At 39.3% G+C, this 18,543-nt stretch overlaps 1 protein-coding gene, 1 long non-coding RNA gene and 1 pseudogene across 3 annotated transcripts in view; 2 read left to right on the top strand and 1 right to left on the bottom strand.

Moving 5' to 3' along the window:
* The window catches only part of LOC148160340 (uncharacterized), a 259,172-nt gene that overhangs the window by 182,008 nt on the left and 58,621 nt on the right, over positions 1 to 18,543 (top strand). The gene's annotated exons all lie outside the window — the stretch shown is intronic.
* LOC148160342 (uncharacterized) lies at positions 3,496 to 5,566 on the bottom strand. Its single transcript, XM_088003870.1, has one exon. The coding sequence runs from the start codon at positions 5,148 to 5,150 to the stop codon at positions 3,501 to 3,503; it is 1,650 nt and encodes a 549-aa protein (XP_087859996.1). The 5' UTR covers positions 5,151 to 5,566; the 3' UTR covers positions 3,496 to 3,500.
* LOC106922854 (uncharacterized) lies at positions 10,637 to 18,124 on the top strand (annotated as a pseudogene). Its single transcript, XR_015764469.1, has 7 exons — positions 10,637 to 12,372; positions 13,085 to 13,144; positions 14,342 to 14,423; positions 14,499 to 14,619; positions 14,721 to 14,860; positions 16,441 to 16,604; positions 16,702 to 18,124. The product of XR_015764469.1 is annotated as an uncharacterized LOC106922854 (transcript).

Here is an 18,543-nt window from a genome sequence, read left to right as displayed (position 1 = left end):
GAAACCCTGACTCTCATACCTGCATTCTAAACTGGAGCTGATTTAGATGAATAAAGTGCATATTTTAATATTTGCAGACAAAATAAAAGCTGCAAAAAGTGAGTTTTAAGCAGTGCATTTACAGTGCAGCTTAATCCAGTGAAGACAAGTCAGAGGATTCTGAATCAGATGCTAACTTTCCGGAAAAACACTCCTAGCTTTCTGTAAAGTTAGCTTCTCCAAGCTGGGAAGACTCAAAGATGTCTGAGAAGTTTAATTTTATTTATAACAAGTGTAACAAGCCACATCTGTCAGTGCTGCTGATGATCATAAATTAAAGACTGACCCTGATTCCTTCATCATTTCAATGTGTTCAAATAAATGTTACCACTTATTTAAAGCTGTCTAGTTGTAATGTTTTACCGCTGCTACAAGGGGGCGTTAGCATTAACAGCAAACCCAATGGTTTAGATGGGTGGACCCTGACAAACAGACCACAGTGTGCGAGACTGAAGGACTGTGTGTCTAACCAGGTGGTCAGCAGTACAGGAACACCACAGGGCTCTGTCCTCTCACCATTCCTTTTCACTCCACACTTCAGACTTCCAGCACAAGTCCGACTTCTGTCATCTACAGAAATACTCGGATGACTGTGCAGCTGTTGTATCAGAGGAAGACAAGAGGCCGAGTACAGAGATCTGGTGGACCGCTTTGTGGCCTGGTGTGGGAACAATCATCTCATCTTGACTGTAAACAATACAAAGGAGATGGTTGTTGATTCCAGGAGAAACAGGGTTGGATCAAACCCTATTTCCATCATGGGAGAAGATGTGGAGGTGGTTCAGGAATATAAATACCTCTGTGTTTATCTGGAACACAGACTGGAGACGCAACAGTGAAGCATCTATACAAAGATACAGAGCAGACTGCACTTCTCCAGGAAGCTAAGATCCTTCAAGGTTTGCAACACGATGCTGCAGATCTACAAGTCTGCTGTAGAAAGCGTCGTATCTTCTGCTATCATCTGTTGGTGCAGCAGCATCAGAGCCATGAGCCTCAAAAGGCTCAACAATCTGATAAGGCTGGATTTGTTCTGGTTCTGTTCTGGAGACGACTGTGGAACCTCTGGAAATGGTGCAAAGAAGGATTCTTCATAAGAGTCAAAGCTATGGACAACTCTGACCATACTCTGCATGAGTCTGTATGGGGAAAACAGAGTATCATCACTCAGAGGCTTCTTCAGATTTGCTGAAATACAGACTGCTACAAAAGATCTTTCCTGCCAACAGCAATCAGCCATCTATAATAACTCTATGAAGAATCTGAATTAATGAGCTACAATTACAATTAATTTCCCTTTGGGATCAATAAAGTCAAAGCATGTTTGGGTAATACTTGCACACTACTCAAAGTTTGATAGAAAAATATATTGAACAATTGGAAGTTATGGTGGAAACATTTTTGTGGTTTCAATGAAACGAAACGAAAAATGTAAAAAGATGATTAAGTTTCTCTTTTCCTGGGCCGTTTCACCCGTTTGCTGCTCGTTTTCCTGTTTGCTGCTCGTTTGCAGTTGTTGGCCACAGTTTCTGATCAAGTCATTATCTCATCAACCTTAATCTGTTACAACCAGTAGATCAGTAGATGGACGAAGTAAACTGCTTTAATTGTTGATCAACACATGCTTGGTTTGTTATTGAAGGACCTACTTCACATGGTCCTTCTTTATTCTGTGTCCTGCTGCACCAGGAAACTCCATCTCGGGATTTCCAGCAGGATTTTCTGTGTCTCCTCAGCCCTCTGTGTCTTCTCTCTGCTGATTGGTCCAGTGCTATTGATGATGCTGGAGAACCAACACATGATCAGACACACATTTCTTAATCTCTGACTAAATAACAGATGATTAAAAAAGACTTTCTGATCAAGTCATCGTCATGTCCTCACCTTTTCCACAATCTGTTACACCAGTAGATCAGCAGATGGAGCAGGCCTTCTTCTTTAATTGTTGGTCAACTCAAGTCATGTGACATGAGTTGACGGAGAAATTAAATAAAAAGAAAACATAACAGTGTTAAAAAACAGAGAATAAACATCTAAAGAGAAAAAAAAAGTTTGAAATTTGATCTCAATTTCATCCATATTTAAAATGAAAGTAAGCTTTCTTACTTTTTTTGTCAACAGGGTTCTCTTATCTACCTCCATCTGACTGGTGGTGTTGAAGGTGGAGGTTTGCAGGCTGAGGAGATCCAACCTGGGATGATCAGAGATATTATTGATCTGCAGAATCTGAATCTGGGATCAGAAACCAATGCTGGGTTCTCTACAATGTTTCTAAAATTATTTAATATTCAACATCTGACTAATGAACAAATGAAATTTCAACATAAGATTTTATGGCGATGCTTGGTTTGTTATTGAAAGACCTACTTCACATGATCTGTCTCTTTATTCTGTGTCCTCAGCTGTCCCACTGTTGCATCAGGAATCTTCTTCTATGGACTTTCAGCAGGATTTTCTGTGTCCCCTCAGTCCTCTGTCTTCTCTCTCCTGATTGGTCCAGTGCTGCTGTCTCGTCTCACTGATGCTGGAGAATCAACACATGATCAGACACACATTCCTTAATTTCTGTCTAAATAAGAGATTACTGAATCAGACTTTCTGATCAATTCATAATCAGGTCCTCACCATTTATAAAATCTACTATAGCCAGTAGATCAGCAGGTTCTCTGCTCTATTCCTGATCCTCCTTCCATCAGCACAAAGCTCATCAAAGCTCTGCTGTTATGAAAGGACTCAAAAAAAATCACACAAAGCAAAAGTGTCAGTGAGGAGAAAGTACAACAGAAAATAGGAAATAGATTTGAATGTTGAACACTTTTTGTTGTGTAAAAGTGCATGTCCTTACATTTTTTTCCAACTGGGTTCTCCTATCTTCCTCCATCTGACTGGTGGTGTTGAAGGTGGAGGTTTACAGGCTGAGAAGATCCAACCTATGATGATCAGAGAATCAGAGATCTGCCACCAGCAGGAGGCAAGCCGTATCATGTGAAAGTGGAATGCAAAAACTTACAAGCAGTGTGAAAGACAAGAGATCCAGAAAGCAGGAACCACATGGACAACAACGAAAGGATCCAGCGATGAGCAGCTACAACCTGAAAGATTAAAAACTTGGAGAGTGGATTAGTAAAGGAATAGGATACAATAATTTACTATACTGGAGAGCACTGTGTAGGGAAGCACCACTGTCACACCCTGAAACATGGGGGAGTAGAGAGGAAAACGCAAAGATGAAGAAAAGCCCGGTGCACGGCGCTACCTAAGGCTTCCTCAGTCCTGCCAGAATCCTTAACATCTAAAATGCTAAATCTAGCAGCGGGATAAAGAAAAGCCCCGGTGCAAGGCGCTACCTAAGGCTTCCACAGGCTTGCAAGAAAGCCATTGGCTTAAATAAAAACCAAAGAGAAATGATGATGTCCTAATGTGACTTCCCAAATAGGTCTTCGGTTTTTACGGATCCCAATCTACTCCGAATCACTTGACAAGACGTAGCGAGGTCTAAACCACAAGTATCTGGAACTCTCTCTTGCTGTAATTCCACTAGATGTTGAAGGTTTTGGTTCCTCTTCTATGTCACATGGCATCCTTGGTGGGGGACTGAAAACACGGGGTGACAAAATGGGATCTTCACAGTGCGTCAGTGGTGAGGGACTGAGGACAGGGGGTGAGAAAATAGGACGTTTACGAGCCATTTTACAAGAGGGTCCGAGGACGGGGGATGACAGTCCAGGATCCTTACACGATGTACAAGGTAGGAGACTGGGGACAGGGTGTATCAGAATGGGATCTTCATATTCCATCTTTTGGTAGGGAATGAACAGAGACTTACCACATGTCCATGCCACCTTTCTGAGGATGCTGTGAAAAACCTCATCCCAACTGGCATCATCACTATACTTGGTCCTCTTGGTGGCAAGCTCCTCTTCAGCAACAGTGTCCCTAATCCTCTTGGCTGGGAACTTCACTTCAAGAATACTGTCCCTGGTCATCTTGGCGGGGAGAGTGATCTTAGTCCTCTTGGCAGGGGGCTCCTCTTTAGCAACACTGTCCCTGGTCCTCTTGGCAGGGAGGTCCTTTCCAGCAAGAGGATGTGGCTGAAAAGCTGGAAAGAGATCACCCCTTGCAGGAAGACCGATCTTGGTCCTCTTGGCAGGGGGATCCTCTTTAGCAACAGTGTCCCTGGTCCTCTTTCCGTTTATGCCAGTCACAGATGTCACTTGAGCCACGTCCTCTTTCAAACCTACCTGCTGACTAGGCTTCGATGATGGGTCGTCCGCCTTTGCAGGATCCACCTTCTTTGTAGTTCTCCTGGTGCGGCCAAAAGTCAAAGAAGCCACTAAATTTTTCCAACCCCCGAGAGGTTGTGACGAGATACCGATAGGTCTGGAGTCCTCTGGACGCAAAATTGGCTCTTCCTGTTTGTCAAGTCCAGATGTGAATTTAAAGCTGGAAGGAAGCACGGTACCAAAACTAAGCTTTGATGGTTGGTCTTCCTCCTTCGCAGCATACACCTTATTTGATATTCTTCTGGCATGTCTGGAAGTCAAAGAAGAACCATTCTCTTCCAAACCTACCTGATGACGTTGCAAGGTAGCGATTGGTCTGGACTTCTCTGGATGCAAAACGGGCTCTTCCTGTTTGTCAAGTCCAGATGTTAATTCAAGTGAAGTGCAGGGAGCCGTGTCTTCTTGGGGCTTCTGAGCCACCCCGATGTCCTGTATGTATTTGAAATTTGGGGGAATAATCTCAAGCAGCTGTGACGCAACATCGGCCACTGTTAGACTACTGTCAGCGGAGCACAGCTGATGAACCTTCGAATTCAGAAGTTTCAATGACTCTTCAAGAACTCCTATGCCCCACAGGAATTTAATGTTTGGTCGAAGGACCTGGACAACCCGAAGTCGGGATTTAAAGTCATCCTGGTCTTCATTACCTACCTTGCCTCCACTAGAGCTGGTAGAACAGTCCACAGACTGTGGAGGTGAACTATACCTCAACTCCTCTCCATGGTCTTCAGAAACCATGTCGGCTTCATTTAACCACACCTTACCGTGTTCCTTACCGTTGTCTGGATGTCCCTCCAACGTCGGGGATCCATCTGCTGGAAGCGCCATGGTATGGGCTGTGAAGGAAAAAAACAAAGCAGAAACAGCTATAATTCAGTATCTTGACCTTCACAAAAGTCCAAATCAATGTTTAGAGGGAACACTGAAATACTAACAATACAATAACCCAGGTTTGTGAATGTGTTTGTTTTTCTTGAATATATTTAATTAACAATGTTATTGTTATGCCAGATGTGATCATGCAAGAAGAACGGGAATTAAGAGATAAAATAAATAAAGCTCATTTTTAGGCACAAAAAACAGCAAAAAACACAATTTTACATAAAAACCAGAACACACTCTAAAACTCAAGGATCAAACATGTATAGACCATCACCACTCAGACAAACAAACTTGCAGCTTCATCTTGGTACCAATCAATCATTAAAGACAACAAATCAAATTTAGACTTATTGGTAATTTATCCCTAGCCATAAACTCTTAAACATTTGGAAACATAAATTAAAGAGCTATACACTGTGTTTAGGACTTTTTAATAGCTAATGAAACACCTGTAATCTTAGATTGCGCCATTAGTGTGAATAAAATAAAATCCTGCAACAAGTTACTCAGTTTACCCTTCTATAACAACCCATCCTCACAAATCTTTGATGCTACAGGAACATTTTATCATTCTTAACAATAGCCAGGGATACGATACGTGATCCATTCATTACTACTTAAATCACTGCTTACACAACTTTAATACTTTAAAGTTATACATATAGCCAACAGCAGAAATGTACATCTATAAAATTAAAAGTTTTATAGACATACAGCTTTTAAAGTAGGAATCTAAATAGATAGGCCAACATAAGTGGCTTTTCCTCCGTTTCCAGGGGCTCCTACAAAACATTAAACTGCTTATTTGGTTTAGAAATCCATATCCAGTATTAAAATGGCCATTGTATTTTCTCTGGAGATAAGCCAGACAAAATAATTGAAATAATAATCTACATCCCTTATAGATAAAAGGTAAAGGCAATTTTATTTATATAGCACATTTTCAGCAAGAAGGCAAAGCAAAGAGTTTATGTGTGCATGATGCCTCAAAGTATTAATATCACATGTTAATATTACTCTATGGGTAAGTTATGGCTGAAGGTAGTGTTATGAAATTCATTATGTCAGTCTGAAAATCATGGCTGCACACAACCCAGCAAGAAACTCAGATGAATGTTCACACAATTATATTGCTCCAAATGCTTCTTTCAATATTACCATCTCCATGGAGTCAAAGAACATCAACAAAATGGATTCTAAAAGTAATTTTCTTAAACTAAAATAAGTTTTCCAATCACCACATCACTATTAATATTGCTGACTCTTTCTGAAAATTCAATCAGCGTGAAAATATATTATATGAAAAAAAAATTATATATATATATTTATATATAATATAATATATATATATATTATATTATAATATATTATATATATATAAAATATATTGAAAATATGCAAAGGACCAACACAGCATTTCATAAGCAACTAATTATTCAAAACTACAAAAATAAAACAAAACAAAACTACTTAGAAATAATACAGGAGAAATACACTGCTCAAAAAAATAAAGGGAACACTCATATAACACATCCTATATCTGAATGAATGAAATATTCTCATTGAATACTTTGTTCTGTACAAAGTTGAATGTGCTGACAACAAAATCACACAAAAATCATCAATGGAAATCAAATTTATTAACCAATGGAGGCCTGGATTTGGAGCCACACACAAAATTAAAGTGAAATGTTCCCTTTATTTTTTTGAGCAGTATATATATATATCTAAAAACTTTTCTAATATTCAAGTAGAAAGGTTTTATTTCAAGCAACGTATCCAAGGAGACCAAATTTGTTTTTGAGGCATTTTTTGAAACCTGGACCAGGGGCTGACTTCTTATTCCAAAGATCTGAATAAAACTAAACAGTTCTTCTAAAACCAGAAATAACTTTTCAAACCACATAAGCAGTGTAAACCTCCAGAATCCCCCCAAAATTTTAACTAACGAATGAATCACAACTAGACTAACTGAAACCGAGATCATAGTTTTTCTAATGAATTTTAACATTCACTGTTAACATTCAAGTAACTTCTGAAAATGATACGTCACTAAAATGCGATGGAGCAAAACATTGTTTTTCTGGTCTTGAGGAATTACAATAAATAATTTATTTACTTTGTGAAATCAACAGGCACACACTGATTGTTCTTTAATGATTTTTGTAAGAATAAAGTTGTGTTTTTATTTAATCATTGTATCCATGGAGACTACATGTACCACATTTTTCAAAAAGCTGATTCCAAAACTTCTTTCGAACCAAAACAACTGCAGTCAGCATTACTCACATTTTCCAAAATTTCAAATAACTAGCATATAAATCACAATACAAATTAAATTAACTCACAAATATGTTGCATTACAAAAAAGCAAATTATACCTTCCTAACAAAGAGTTGCAATTTCCAAACAATGAACACCAAAGTCATCAAAGCTGATTTTAACCAACTCAAATGTTTGTTTTTTTTCTTTTAAAATCAGTTCACCCATGTAGGAAAACTAAACATACATATTAAAGTCTATCATTAGATAGGAGGAGGCACATGTTTGCAAAGTGTTTCTTAATTTTTTATTGAAGTCATTTTAAATAATGTCACCAATGTATCCATGGAAACTAAATATGTTTGTCTGGGCATTTAATAAAAAAAATAAATAAATAAATAAATAATAATATTATTAAAAAAAAAATATATATATATATATATATATATATATATATATATATATATATAGAAAGTAATGACAAAGAACCTTCCAGTTTGCCAAAAATTGGACTCCAAAGTCATCAAAGCTGATTTTCACAAACAAATCATTATTTTGTTTGTGAAAATCAGCTTTGATTGATTATCACTACGACTATACACGATTCATTGCCTATTAATGGTCTATCATTAACGTACACACACACACGTATGATGTTTATTACTGGGGCGACGGTTTGCCCTGCAAACTCTGTCTCTGTCCTTGCCTCTGTCGTTGTGTCCTGGAGCAAGACACTTCTCCCACCTTCAGCTGGAGTTTATCGCTGGCACGATAGGACATCTGTGGCTACAATCTATTAGCTTATTATCATTAGTGTGTGAAGGCGTGCACACACTGATGGAAATTTTTATGTTAAGCGTCTTCAAGTGTCCTGATAAATCGTTAGTCTGCTGTAATTACCATGGAAACCAAGTATGTTTGTCAGGGCATTTTTCAAAAAATAAAAAATAAAGGCCAAGAATTGGACAGAAATGTGACTGTTTTCTCAAACCAGCATAACAGTTTTTTCTCAAACACTAGTGTTGATATCCCAGACATTTATCCACAAATGTCAATATGCTAACACATAAGTCACAAAACAATTTAAATTAACTTTTAAATTAACTCACAAATCTGTTTCACCCCACAATGCAAATGAGACCTATTAAAGCTATATATTTCAAAGAAGTCATCAAAATTTCAAAGAATTGGACACCAAAGTCATCAAACCTGATACTTTTAGATTAAATATCACCATTTTTGTTTTTTCAAATCAATTCACCCATGTTTCCTGGCTATGCTAAAATAACAAAAGACAGATAAACATGTCCCTGTCTTGAAAAAATAATTAAACTAAACAATTAAAATATAGGCTATTATAAGGGTAAATGCTATTTTCTTAATGTTTTTCAAAAATAATATTAAATATTTAAGGTATTTCATTTAGCGTATCCATGGAAACTAGGTGTTTATCACAGCATTTTTCAAAAAATAACGGTCAAAAGATGAGATAATTTTTCAGGAATTTGACGTTAATTTAACTAATTTGACTATAATTAAGTAAAATACACATATTTCTTAAATCACTACACCACAGTTTAACATTCTCGACATTTCCAGCGAAATTCAGTTAAGAAAAAGGCTCATTAGTTAAGAACGATCTATGCTAGCAAAGAATGCTACTTGTCTTTTTTTTGTACAGCAGTCAGAATTTCTTTAAAACACACACACAAACACAAAATAAACTAAATAAGTCACTGATATATTAGTAATAACTTGCTTTCGTTTATTTAAAATAGTAAAAGAATGATTTTAACCTTCCAGCCAATCTCCCTGCTGGTGCTTCTCCTGGCCAGGAACCGTCTTTCGCAGGCTGGTTAACCACGGGCTTCTTCAGCAAGTGCGTATTTCAGCAAGTGCTTCTTTAACAAGTTTTGCTAGCAGACTTCTCAACAAGCTCAAACCTTCCGAGGCTCCAAATGCTTCTTCAGGCGTCTCTCTCAAAAGTCCCGTCGCAAAGGGGAAGAATTCAGAAGGTCAGCGTCATTTATACGGTTGAGAACGCTAACGTCGTTTCCATGACTTTCAATGACGAACGCACGCACTGGTGCGCGAGAGAAAATGGACTACAAATAATACAGATAATACAAGTATCGCGTTGTCTTGTTTATCACTGCGTATGCTGCCACCTACTGGCTAACCAGTCTAAGTTCACAATGGCATTTTTGAAATTTACACTACTGGTCCGACATATTTCTGCTTTCAGTTTCGGTCCTCCAAATGGGAAAACTTCTCTCTGCCGTGAAGGCTGGATTGGAAGAAAAATTTAAATTCAAAATTCAATTCAAAAATACTTTATTGATCGAAAAGTAACGTTAAATGTTGCAGAATTGTTGTTGATTCTTTGAAGAATCACTTCAGATTCTTCAAAGATTTATTGAATGCAGATGGTTAATTACTGTTGGTAGGAAAGATTTTTTGTAGCGGTCTGTATTACAGCAAATTTGAAGAAGCCTCTGACTGATGATACAATGTTTTTTCAAGACGGTCTCATGAAGTTGCCCAGAGTTGCCCATAATTTTCTTAAAAATGCTTTATTTCTGCATCCTGCAGCATTCTCTTTCAATCAGCTGAAATTTGGGTGATTGCTTTTCTGAAAATAATTTTGTTGCAGCAGATTCTGAAGATGTTTTCTGCTAAAATGTGACAGTAATGGTGGGAAAGTAAAGATCTAAAGTAGATAAACCTTTTACCCTGGCTAAAACAGCTGCAGGTTTAAATAAAAAGCAGCGAGCTTTTTATTTAGTTAGTGAGTTTAAATTTTTAAAAATGGATTGCTTAGAGATTACACTCTATGGGTTAAAACAAAATCCAGAAATAAGCCAACAACTTTTCTCTCAGCTGTTCATTTGGATCTTGATGGAGGAGCAGCCATGTGTTACAGATTATTATTTGAAATTTTAAAAAAAAAGTAGGTGTGTGACTTTCTTTTGTTTCTTCTTGAAATTCCTGTCCCTAGTGGAAAAAGTAAAAAGACAGGTATAAATACAGTTATTTTCTAATCCTTTTCGATGCAGATTTAAGTGAGACCTCAGTTTGGAGCAGAGGGACATTTAGCTGCCATTTTGATGGGCATGATTGGTTATTTAAAAGTGACCCTGAGTGAGAATGTTCTGATCTCCATGGGCCTCAGGGTGATTTCCTTCACAGACGGATCCTCAAACGTCTTCAGCAGCGGTTTCTCTTCTGACAAATTATCAGAACATGTAAAATATGCAAAAGGCGTAACTCAGTCTGCTTTATGCCTTATTACCATCAAGCAAACTAGCCTGTAGTAAAACAGTCCTTCCTCAAGCAAAGAATGCCTCATAAATAAAACAAGTCTTTATTGAACCACCCAGGTGTGAAACAGTAAAAGAAATTCATGGCTCATTATATTCCAGTTTAATTAGAGCCTTGGGGGGAGTGGGTTTGTTCTGATTGTAATGAGGCAGCGATTACTGCCGCTGTAGAGTTAAAATGTGACGGGCACTTCCTGTTCATCCTCTGCTCACTCTGCAGCCGGAAAAAATAAAATAATAATAACAAATTTCTTCGTTTCTCAAAATTAAGGCATTTTTGTCTAAAACATTTTGGCATTTCTCAAAACTAAAAAAAAAAAAAAAAATCAACAAAAAACATTTAACAAAGTAAGGCCTCGAAAGAGGAGGTTAGGCACAACAAAATTTGAGAATATTTCTTTAAAATTTCTCAAAAAGGATTTTTTTTTTTAAGAAAAGTCCTTTTTGAGGACTTTTCAAAAAGGACTCAAAAAGTATAAAGGCTTGTTTTTGTGGGGGGTTTGTCGGACAGTGTCCATGTGGTTCTCCAGAGCTCTCACAGCATCAGACAGCTCATAAAAGGTTGCGTCTCTCCAACGTGTTGAATCTCTTTTGTAAAATCGCCGACTACGTAGCCGCTTTCCAGTAGGCGGGGCTTGTCACTCCAACGCCTAAATAAGACGCCGACGTCTCCTCTGATTGGCTGATGGATGATTAGCCTCAGCTCTGTGGCTGAATAGTGGTTTGTTCTTAACCAAAGAAAACAAAAAGAAGGTGAGCCACTGTGGTCGCCGCGGACTGGCGCCATGTTGACGCTTCTTCCTCCTGGATCCAACGAATAAACATTTAAGGTTGTAGCGTATTTCTTGATCTTGCGCTCTCGAACAAGATGCAAATTTTAACATTGCACACTTACAGTCAACACAATCAAAAGGTTCACACAATTGCCGCAACGCAGTGGACAACAACCACGACGGTCAAAAGCTGTTTCAGCCGCAATCAGCACACACAGCTGAGGTTACCTGTGACTCTATTAACCTTAATACGCCACCCACTGTGACTTTCAGGTATTACACCAAACAAAAATACAAACACTTTATTTGAGAGAGAGCTCAGATATACAGTAGCTCTCTCAAGTTTTATCTGACGGCCACGAGCTTTATCCCAGCCACTGCTGCCATGATTTTTGTTGACTTATCACATTAACAAGCGTATTCACAAATGGTTTTATTTTAATTTCATTTTTTTAATGGAAACACGGCAATTGCGAACTTGTTTTTATTTGTGTTTGTTTTTTTCCGACATTGGCAGAGTATTGACAAAAATTTGCACACGACGTTTGTCATGGAAACGCAGCTATGAAGTTATTGGAACCCAACTGATTGATGTTTTAATGGTGAGAGATTAGAAACCCCCAGTGAGGCTCCGGTGGCCAGTCTCCTCCTCCCTGTGTGCTGTAGGCGGGCCCCGGGCCCCTCCCTCTCCGTCTGCATTAAATCCTCCAGCTCCTGTCCGGGTGCAACACACTGCAGTCTCCATCAGCCCACCGCACTGCGCTCTCTATGCAGGTGGGAAATAGCTACACACACACACAGGACAGTCACAATGTAAGTATTTACAACATATCAGGAGATTGAAATACTTTTTTTTTCTAAACTCCTCAGTAAGGTACATTTGATTTCTAATGTTGTTGAATTCGCTTTACCGGCTTGACGTGCAGGTAAAATTGAGGTTTACGTCATTTATTTTTTCTTCTTAAGCAGCGCACGCATGTATGCATTATCTGAAACGGTGCGTTGGTGCTTCAGTCATATTTAGAGACCTTACTTATTATCATTACTATACATTTTAAAGCTCCTGGCATTCTTTGCTGGTTCCAAACATACTCGGGTAAGGAAGATGGAGTCCTTCTGCTCGCTGCTCCTTCCTGACCTTAAAACGCCTTTGGTTTGCAGAGCAGACTGATGATGCAGCAGATTTCTCTCCCTCTCTCCTCGGTGCAGCAGCAGCAGCAGCAGCAGGAACACGTGTCCAGTTTCATCTCTGCAGTGATGAAACCCAGTCCTGACTGCAGCAGCAGCAACAGCCTCGTACCTGACAGACACCTTCCTCTCTCCTCCTCCTCATTTGACTTTTTTTTTTTTAGTTTTACATCTTTGTTTTCTCCGCCATGTTTTCTTTGCTTTTCCACTTTCTGAACGCTGTGTGCAACATTTGCAGCTACTTCTTTAAAGCTTTTTTCAACGTGGCCTGAGCCAAACAAACAAGAAAAAACAGATTGTTTATATGAAGAAATGTCTTTATGTGCTCTTTTTCCAGGGCTTTCTTCATTGCCGTAGCTATTTTGTCCCTGGTGGTTTCCATTGAAAGCAGCGTGGGGTAAGTTGATGGCTTCAGTTATTAGTGCAAACACAACATAGATCACGATCAGTCATAATTTCAACCTGAACTCTAAACCAATGCTGGGGAAAATCTCGTAAAACGGTCCACTTAGGGACTTTCTTTGAGATTTTACAGATGCAGCTCAAATCAATCAAAATCGATCAATGTTTAATTAAAACACTAAATTATTTCAGTAATTCTGTTCTAAAAGTGACACTGTTCTCAGAGTGGTGCATCCAAGCATATTAATGGAAAGTTCAGTGGAAGGAAAAGCTGTGATAGAAAAAGACTCACAACTGTTAGGGTTATATTTGGGGCTAAAAATACAAAAAAGTTAGTCCTGAGTCATGGTCTAAAAGTGTCAAAAGTGTATGAATTGTCACTTTGTTTAGGTGTTTGATTTTGATAAACAAAGTTAAACACTAACACAGTTTTGTACAATCCAGACTGGACACGTTTTATTTCCCTTTAGCCGCAAAGTTTCATGGACTGACAGACTTCCTGAAGCATTCTACATGCCCAGCTCCATGTGGATTTTATTAAGTGGACACGTGTTTACAGTATAACAATTTATAATAATTCACAAATGTGTATTTAAGAGGAAAATCAGCTGAACGGATTTAGCACAAATATGGTTCCCAGCACTACACTGGCAATGAAATATGTTTAATATCTACTTAAAGGCTATTTTCAAAAGGAACTTTCGACTCATTGGGCTTATGTTCTAATTTATTGATTCCGACTGTAAATTAGGGCGTTTATCATATCGTTTATCGTGAAAAATTTATCATGATCAGAATTTTCATTTATCGTTGCCTTGATGAATTCCAATTAATGTTAAATAGAAAACCAAACTGACAGTGTTATGAGAGAAGTTATATTTAATGTTTACTCCACTGTTCCATGAGAGCATCAGTAAAGACGAGTACATTTGAAAATATGATTAAATACCATTACTTTGTAGTTTTTATAAGTCACACTTCTTTAACTCACTGTTGTCTTGAAGAAGGCAATTTTAGGCGGGAATGTTTTTCTAGAGAAATATTTCTGTTTGATGTCAAGCAGTCACAGTTTAAAAAAAGAAAGTAATATATACATTTTTTTTTATCACAGTAGCACCACAAAATATCACAATAAAATTCTAAAACACTGTGACTGTAAATGCTTGTTTCCCCCCCCCCCTCTATGTTGCAGACCAAGCACCAACACCAGCTTCTGCACCGAGTCTAAGGAATGTCTGGAATATGAACTGGTTTGCAAAACGGACGAGTATGAAGTGAGTCTGAACCTCCAACAAGAAGCTAAAACACAACTTTTTTTCCCTCTCCTCACATACTGTGTGTGTGTTCAGGTGCGACACCTTTCTCCCACTCGCTGGGTGTCGACAGATGCCGAAGCCTACTTCATGGGAGTGGGAGCAGCCATGGCTTTCAGGAGACTCTTCCAGTACATCAACGGAGCAAACGATGAAGGTGAGAACACAAGAGGAAGAGTGCGACTGAGCGCGTAAACACTGTTTTATTTGATTTATTTATTTTTCTTTCTGTGGCTGTGTGGGGGTTTCCGGGTTTAGGCTTGAAGATGGAGATGACCGCCCCGGTACTGGTGAAGGTCCCAGAGGAAACCAAGCTCTGGGAGCCGGCCGTCTACACGCTCAACTTCCCGCTGCCGGCGGCCTATCAGGACAAACCGCCTGCGCCCACCAACGACAAGGTGAGCGTGCAGGAAGCTGGGACTGCAGAAGGATGCGGTTTCCTTTGTGATTGTCGGTTTGAAGGTTAAACTCTGCGGCGCTTTGAAGGGCGGTGCAGAATTCGATCAGGGCGTTTTACTTAGAGATCAATAGGAAGCACCGAAGCAGAAAACTGAGCTTGACGGCAGAGCAACTTTCACTCAGAGGAAGAGGAATAATGGGAGTAAACGTGGCACCTGAAAGGGAACGTTTTTAAGAGCTTCACATCATGCTATAATGTGATTGCTTCATCCTGGAGTGTTGTTGATTCTTTCATGCATGTTTGAGAAATCCTTGAATCTCCCGTGGCGACCAGTCAGCTGTGCAAACACCGGGTGGAAGCACACCTGCTGAGCTCATTATGAGAGTACGACGACCTTTCAGGGTCATAGTACATAGGAAAAAAAGAACCGGTATGTTTCTGACAAAAACTCTGACATTTTGAGATTAATCTCAGAAATTTTCTAGAAAGAAATGTGGAAATTTCTGAGATTGATCTCAAAATATCAGAGTTTCTTGCAAATTTTGGAGTTTTGGAGCTCAGAAATGTCCTTGTTTTTTCTAGAAAAATTCCCAGATTATTCTCATAATTTCTTAGTTTTTTTGGTGGAAATCTACTCCTTTTTTTGTCTATCGACAAAAGCCCTATATGTCTTATACAAGCTACTTCTCAGTCCAGCACTGGTAAAAATAATTGTTAAAGGGTTAATAGAGTATTGATGTTGTGATGACTTCCTGAAGGCGGAGCTTCAGAAAGAACAGGAGCTTCTTAAAGAGACAGAGGCCCCAATTTCAAGGCGTTAAGTTACATTTCTCTTACATCAGATTTGATACATATATAGCAACTGAAGGTAACATAGTTACTTAATTGTGCTATAAAATGAAACTTTGTGGCTAGAAAATATGTAATAGCCCTTTAAAAAAATATTCACATTTTCATTCAGGACATTTGGCTTTTATTGGGCTTTTGTGCACAAAGCAGTTGATTATTTTTAAGTGGATAGAAAGTGGTTAATAGGTTTTACAAGTAAAAATCTTAAAAAGAGTGGCATAAATATTTATTCAGCCCCTCCAATTAAATACATTATAGAACTTCCTTTTGCTGCTGTTGCTGTTTTAAATCTTTTTTTATGTGCAAGTCAGTAATACTTTATTTATATTGTAGGTCTTGATCCATGGACCTCAAGGCCCTAATCCAGAGATGTAGATTGGAATCAGTCCATAAAGAGATCCCAATATGTTGAAATGCACTGGCAGCCAATGACGTTTCATTAGAATCTTCACATGATTTTCTGACTTTTCAAACTCAAAAATGTTCAAGTTTTTCTAGAAAATTTCTGAGATTAACCTCAAAGTTTTAGTTCTAGCAAATTTTGGGCTTTTCAAACTCAGAGATTCTCTTGTTTTTCTAGACAATATCTGAAGTTTTTTCTGGTGGAAATTCTGTCCTTTTTTTCTGGCCTTAATACGCCATCGTACATGGAAGACCAAAGGTCTCACCGCCGCGGGTTGGTTGCAGTTTTTGCTGCTCACTGGTGTTTTCCTCGCTCTGGCTGCCCAGGTGTATTTTACGGCGATGCCGGACATGGATGTGTATGTGAGGAGCTACGGAGGCTGGATGCTGTCGGTCACCTCCAGGCTTCACTCCCACCTGCTGACCAAAGAGCTGGAGCGAGTTCACGCCTCCTACAACCACACCTACCACTATGGAGTCGGTTACGACAGGTAGGACGCGTGTTGCTTCCGTCCCGTTTGTCCCAGCAGTTTTTGTCTTTAAGCTTTCCAACATACTCCTGTTTTGCTCTCCCCTGTGTTTCTGCAGTCCCTTGAAGCTGCTAAACCGGCATAACGAAGTGTGGTATGTGGCCGAAGGGGAACCGGTGTGCACAGACCCACGGGAGCCCACTCCCGCACACACTCCCCGGCCCACGCCGACCCAGCTGCTCGCGGACTCGCCGTCAGAGATGCTGTCCGACTCGCCCTACCTCCCTCCGTCCAACCTGTCCTCAAACACCACCTTTAACTCCTCCTCTTCCTCCCTGCTGCCCTCCGACCCCTCAGCCATCCTCCCGTCCGAAACCCCGGCGAGCAACTCATCCGAGCCTCACACCGAGGCCGCGTTCAGTCACCCTCCGTCCTCCGCCCTCATGGCAGAGGACCCGACGGTGGCCAACGCCTCGGTCCCGGCCTCCGCCAGCCCTTCACTGGAGCCGGAGCGTGGGGCCGGCGCGTGGAACTTCACGACCAGTAGCTCCGTGGACACACAGGCTAACGCTGGCACCGAGGTCCAACCAGACGACACCCATTAGCAACACTGAAGCTTTCGATGTTAGATATACAGAAGAGATGCACTCTTTGGTTGTTTATTTCTCTAATATGCAATCTGCTCTCATTTTACCACAGCTTTGTTCCTGCTCCACCCAGAGTATCTGTTCACTGTGTCACTCCCAAGTTACCTAACTGCTGCATTACAGGTAGATGTGAGGTTAAGCTATATTAATCAGATTTAACTGTTAGGACTTCAATCTGCTTTAATCTGATAAACACAATGCAGGGATTAACTACAGTAGACCGTTACGTCTGTAGAAAGTGAACTGTCTTGATGTGAAGAAGTTTGACTTTCTGCTCAGCTCCATCGCCGACTTTCTTCTTCTGCTGTAAGTGTGGCGACATATCAGTGCAGTCATTGTAAAACCAGCGTGCGCTTTCAACGGGATCTTTGCTGCACAAATAATCACACTAAAGCGTTAACATAAGAACAAAGTAATAACATTTTAGCATGTTTTCCTGCATTTTATTATTTAATTTAGCTTCCAGGGAAGGAAAGAGCCATCTAAAAGTGCAAGTGAAGTAAGCAGTCCTACTTAAAGCACTAAACTTAGGTGGGGCTACATAAATGCTTAGTTTTTTCTTCAAAACTGAGCATGGTTAAAACAACTCCAACACAAGTTAGTCTGTCTTTCCCACAGAGAAGTATTATTCACTTCACTCTGCTTCAAATAAAACCGTTTAACAAATCTTTCTGCTTTCATTAAACTGGCATTGTTCTTGAAAAATGTCTCTAAAAAAGTGTAATTATGTTCTTTAAAACTGCACCAAAGATCCCAGAGAAACACGCTGCATCAAACCAATGCAATAAAATGTATGTATGTAACTTAAAAAGTAATCATTCGGTAGCAATGCATCTCAGAGCTACGTGGTAAATCTACTGAGGAAGCTGCAATAAAATGGTACACACTTATGAATTATTGACTTGAATCAGTTACACATCTCAACTTCACTCAGTTGTTCTCGGTTTTTCCCGACAATCTGAAAACAAGAAGCTTCAGGAGGGCTGTAGTGACGTACTAATGATTAGTTAGCTGTAAGTGTAGGCACTTTAAGTGTGAATGCAGTGTGACGTTATTAAATGTGTGGAAGGAGAGAATGGCAAATAAATGTGGGCAAAACTTCAGCAACGAATAGCTTAGTCTACTTTAGCATACAGATTCAATGCCTCTGGCTCTGCTAGAAGGAAATTCATGCTAGCTTAGAAGCTACTTCAGGCCATTTACAATTGAAGTAAAAATATTTCAAGCTTTTATTTTTTTGTATTTTTAATGACTATAGGTAAGGAAAGAAAACCTCAAATTTGGTGTCAGAAAATTAGAACATTATTTTGGAC

The sequence above is a fragment of the Poecilia mexicana genome, unplaced genomic scaffold (assembly GCF_051168715.1).
Source record: "Poecilia mexicana isolate PSO_F unplaced genomic scaffold, ASM5116871v1 scaffold_2, whole genome shotgun sequence".
In the NCBI taxonomy this organism is placed as follows: Eukaryota; Metazoa; Chordata; class Actinopteri; order Cyprinodontiformes; family Poeciliidae; genus Poecilia; species Poecilia mexicana.
Note: the sequence above shows the minus strand (reverse complement) of the source record. Positions and strands in the feature narration are given on the sequence as shown.